This window comes from Syngnathus typhle, linkage group LG5 (assembly GCF_033458585.1).
Source record: "Syngnathus typhle isolate RoL2023-S1 ecotype Sweden linkage group LG5, RoL_Styp_1.0, whole genome shotgun sequence".
NCBI classification, from domain to species: Eukaryota; Metazoa; Chordata; class Actinopteri; order Syngnathiformes; family Syngnathidae; genus Syngnathus; species Syngnathus typhle.
The window spans coordinates 13,058,535-13,063,289 of NC_083742.1; the positions used below are offsets into that span (position 1 = coordinate 13,058,535).

The 4,755-nt window shown below is 41.6% G+C and overlaps 1 protein-coding gene across 2 annotated transcripts; it reads right to left on the minus strand.

The window, feature by feature from the left end:
* Nucleotides 1-459: 459 nt before the first annotated feature.
* Nucleotides 460-4,337, minus strand: LOC133154273 (probable gluconokinase). Of its 2 annotated transcripts, XM_061278855.1 has the most exons (7): nt 4,214-4,337; nt 4,005-4,131; nt 3,880-3,921; nt 3,685-3,715; nt 3,502-3,588; nt 2,655-2,698; nt 460-1,213 (listed from the first exon to the last, which is right to left on the minus strand). In XM_061278855.1, the coding sequence occupies exons 3-7, from the start codon at nt 3,915-3,917 to the stop codon at nt 820-822; spliced, it is 594 nt and encodes a 197-aa protein (XP_061134839.1). In that variant the 5' UTR covers nt 3,918-3,921; nt 4,005-4,131; nt 4,214-4,337; the 3' UTR covers nt 460-819. The 2 variants fall into 2 exon arrangements, with proteins under 2 accessions (XP_061134839.1, XP_061134838.1); XM_061278854.1 differs by having other exon boundaries at nt 4,005-4,337.
* Between the last annotated feature and the right edge of the window lie 418 nt (nt 4,338-4,755).

Genomic DNA, 4,755 nt, shown 5'->3' on the forward strand with positions numbered 1-4,755 from the left:
AAAACGTCCAATGAATGCTTCCTGCTGTGATTGTACTATTTCTATGATGGCAATTATTTCTCCCATATAAGGTGCTGCATATTGTATCAAAGTCAAAGTCAAAGTCTGCTTTATTGTCAATCCCTTCATGTCAAGACACACAAAGAAACCGAAATTCCGTTTCCTCTATCCCACGGTGACGAGACATAGTACACGATAGACATACAAGTAGGCGACAAAAAATAAAACCAAGAAGGCACAAATAATAAAAATAAATAATGAGTGAATAATGAGTTTACTTGTATGTCTATCGTGTAATATGTCTTATCACCGTGGGATAGGGAAAACGTAATTTCGATCTCTTTGTGTGTCTCGGCATGTGAAGAAGTTGACAATAAAGCAGACTTTGACTTTGATAATAAACAAATAACACAATAAATAAGAGGAGCAAAACTGAGCCAGTGTGTATGTTCAGTGCATAATTTAATTAACAGTAACCATCTGTCTGGAGCAACATTTTCCACCTTGTAATGCTCTACCGCAAACACTAGAGAGGAGACACACTCCTGTTTATAAGTTTTTCGTTTAATCCAAAAATAGAAAAGTCATTTAGTTTACATCCCCAATTACACTTAACGGAAGCCCCCCCAAAAAATTTATTTTAAATATCACATAATGTGCGCATGTAATCCACTGGTAGTGTGTATCCTGCATGAACGTCAGTGTTTTGCGTGTGTATCCAGTGTGTTGGTGGGAGAGATACAAGTGTGGCCTTAGGAAATATTTCCCCTTCGTTGAATGAGATTTGCACATGAGTCACAACATTAGACACCAGTCACATCAATGGAACTGAGATCCATTTTGATGATTCTTCTTTGGAGACTTGAGGCTGATGAGGTGTTTCTCCACCTCCACGGCCATGTCAGGGATGCTCCTGCTTACATCCAGACATACAACGTTCTCCTTTTGGTCTTCCACGGGGTGCTCCAAGACTTCAAATTGTGAATGTAGAAGGTCTGCCTTCATGAAGTGTCCCCTGCGGTCCACCATCCTCCGTTGAATGACCTCGTAGTCTCCGTGCAAGAAGAGAAAGAAGACACCGACATGGGAGTGGGGGAGTGGAGGGGAGGAGGTGGAGGAGGGAAGGGCTTTGGAACCGTGGAGGAGGATGAGTCTGTAGAGGCGTTTGAGGGCAGAGCACGTCACAAGTGCATCAGAGCTGGAACGTCGTTCTCTGTGGTGGATGGCAAACACAATCAAATTGTAGGACTACATTTAAAGCTCTACAAAAAGTCAAAGCACAAGAGATTTCATCTTTGTGATACTCTCTGAAGTTCCACTGTTTATTGTTTTTCTGTGCAGCACCGGTTGTTTCTTGAAGTTTTACACTGTTGTTTGGAGTATACCTGAACTAGCATATGTATGGCGCCGTGAGTGGCTGCCTCCCTGCAGTGTCCTCTCTTTTCCTCTTTATTTCCTTCTTTTCTCCTTTTTCTTTTTGTCCGTTCGGCGAAGCTGGTGCCTTCTACCGCACCTCGGTATCTCTTCGGATCGGATATTTTATTTTTATTTTTATTTTTTCTTCCTGGGACCGGGATCATCGGTTGGGCTGGCGTAACTCTACGACGGCTTCCTGCTTATCCGGACAGTGATGACCGGGTCCCTCGCCTTGCAGCCGCAACCCCTGTGGGGAGTCCGCTTCCTCGTGCTCGTCGGACCAATGGCTTTCGCCACGCTAGCCCCCCGTGGTGACCATCTGCACGTGCCCTGGCTGGGTGCCCAGGATGCTGCTCACACGTTTGCCTGCTTTGTGATGTTTTCACCGATTCACGACCACGGTCCATTGGGCGCCGTTGAACTGGACTGCCCTTACACCTGTCGATGGACCCCGTGGAGGCTATTTTGTGTGTTTTGGGGTGTTCTCTTGTATTGGGGGTGCTGGTTGGCCGCTGTTACTTTTTTTCCCTTTGTCTTTTTAGCTTTGATTTGCTTTGATGGCTTTTATCTTGAGCACTTTCTGACTTTCTTTGTGGCGGCGTTATGTGGCAGCCTTATGAAAGTTATTGAGTTGCGCTCATGCCATCCGTGTGTCTTTTGTATTATTAAGATTAAGATGGCGGCGCCCCAGTCGGCTGCGGCTGCTACGGCTCTCGACGTTCCTTTCCTTTGTTGAGAGCCGTATGCGACGAAATTTCGTTTTGTGTGCACCGAGTGCTTACAAAATGACAAAGTCTGTCTAAGTCTAATTTTTAATTTATAATAGCACATTTAAAACTCTCCAAAATGGGAGTACTCTTCAAACTTTGCATAATTACTCACTTGAACAGGCTGCACACTGTTTGCAAAAGGTGTAAAAGATAGCGCCGATGGAAAACTTGGGAAAGCACGCAAGCGCGAAATGAAGTCTGAAGTCAGTTGTTGGAATGGGAAGTGTTAGTGGGGGAGGCAAACAAACACTACTGAGAGAAATGTATTGCGCCAATAAATTTGGGGAAGCTAGCAACTGCATAAAAGCCACGCTTGGGCAAGGAAAAACTCAAACCCCCCCTCCCCTTCCAAGAAAATTGGCCTGCAATGGTGAGGGCAACTTTGAACACTTGTTTGATAAATCATACTTGGTGCGCAAAATTAATCTGTGTGTGTGTGTGCGTGCGTGCGTATATGTTTAGTCAAACCTTTCAATGACGTCATGCAGTCTCAGAAGCCAAGGAAATCTATCCTGAGGAGAAAAATGAAAACATCGTGACTTAATTTAGGATGTTTGCATGAAAAACATTGAAATAGTCCATATAGCCTATTTTCTTGACAAAACAGTCAGATGAATGCATAATAATTCTCACCTGTTTTCTCATTAAAACACAAACAAAAACAATAAAAGCATCCTTGAAGCCCTTATGATTAATAATTTAATCTTATTAATATTCTCAATCGTCTATGCATCTACAATAGAACCGATAAAAAACTTGAAACAATCTGTTTAGAACCTAATATATATACTTCAAACCTTAGCCAACATTTTAATGAAAAAAAAAACGTCATTAGACACACGCAAAAACATTACACATCTTTTTAAGTAAGTTTTACTCAAAGCCAAAGAAAATGCAAACTGGACCGAGCACAGTGTCTCAAACTCGGAATGGTGCGACCTCAGGCTGCAATCCATTTGATCAGGCTAAACTGGAGTCACGTGATTGTCATGCATTCAATAGAAAACAGATAAGAGGAAGCCCATTTTGTTACATGTCCCACCTCAAAGCTCACTCATCTTGTTGTCTGCAGCCAAGTGGGATAGTAACACATAAAAAAGACTGACACTCATCCAACATTTTGCCATAAACTGGTTGATCATTTATTTGGTTGTTTGAAAACTAGAGCCAGTGTAGCACAGTGCAGGTACAAGCATTGGTAACAATAAAATGCATCACAACATTCATATTTTGTCCTAACCCTAAAATGAAGATGAAACAAAAAATGTTGAAAATTTCCAAACCCTGGCATTGCGCAGACAAGACACCTACTGACCTGATCTGTGAGTGGCTCTCCTCGAGCCATCTTGGCCACATTCTCCTCAGGGTGGAAGCTGTCTCCTTCGTGCAGAGGCCACCCCAGCTGATACGTAAACACAAAGCACACACGCACAGGTTAAGGCGATGACGTGGTCAAACATCACCTCAGATTAAGCGCTGCAGAGATGGATTAAATCACCTTTTCTGATAGGAAGGTCCCCAAAGAGCTTCTACATTAGAAACACAACATGAAAGTTAATGTTGTACAGTTGCACAAAATTTTGGTGGTTCAAACTGCTGTCCACTTATAGTGGAGGACGTCAGTTTAGCTCAATTCTTTAAACCATATCTGTACTTGAACTCGTGAACCTGAACCTTCATTATTGACACATACTTGCCACAGCCTGACACTCCCATGATGATGTAGATCATCCTGCTGGAGTGAATAGAACACATTTTACATTCCAGTGAATATTTACATTTCATCATTCCATCTCTCTCTCTCTCTCTGGTACCTACTGTAGTATCGATAGTATCGATAGTTGGATCGATCTCCGCAGGCCTACCGGTCAGTCGTGTACTCGCGGGGCACAAAATGAGATAAACACATCCAGCGAGTTGCAACTGAACGCACGCTGCCTATTCCCTTCAGACAAATGCACGACTAATACACTAATTTGACGGTACACAAACATGACAATTCGTATTGGCAAGCAGCACACACAGACCTGCTGGCTCCTGCACCATTTGCGAGCGTAGTCACTTGGTGCGTGATGTCATCACGTTTAACAATAAAAGAGACAGCGTCTGACACGCCAGCCTGTTGCAAATAGACGCAAATAAATGTATCAGGACGCCATCTCTCTCCACCAATAATCATTTAATTCAAATAAATAATTGCAAAATATATCTAATTTTCTTATAATATGACTCTTCAGGTAAAAAAAACATAAAAAATAAATTGATAACACTAAAAACATTGATAAAATACTTAAATATTATCTCACTAATCACAATTGTGCCTTCATATAGAATTTTCATAAAAATATGTCAGAACTCATAGCTCTTCTATTTTTTTGCTCCTCTGTAATTTAATAAGGCATTGTTTCTAATATAATTGACTATTTCTCTCTCAAAATGATAAAGTTACTCTCTTAACAGTCCTCCTACCAAACATTTGTATCGCTCACGAATACTATATTATTTATTCCATTTTTTTTCTGATCACTCAATGTGACATTATTAATGACATCATGTTGTGTGCAGTGGC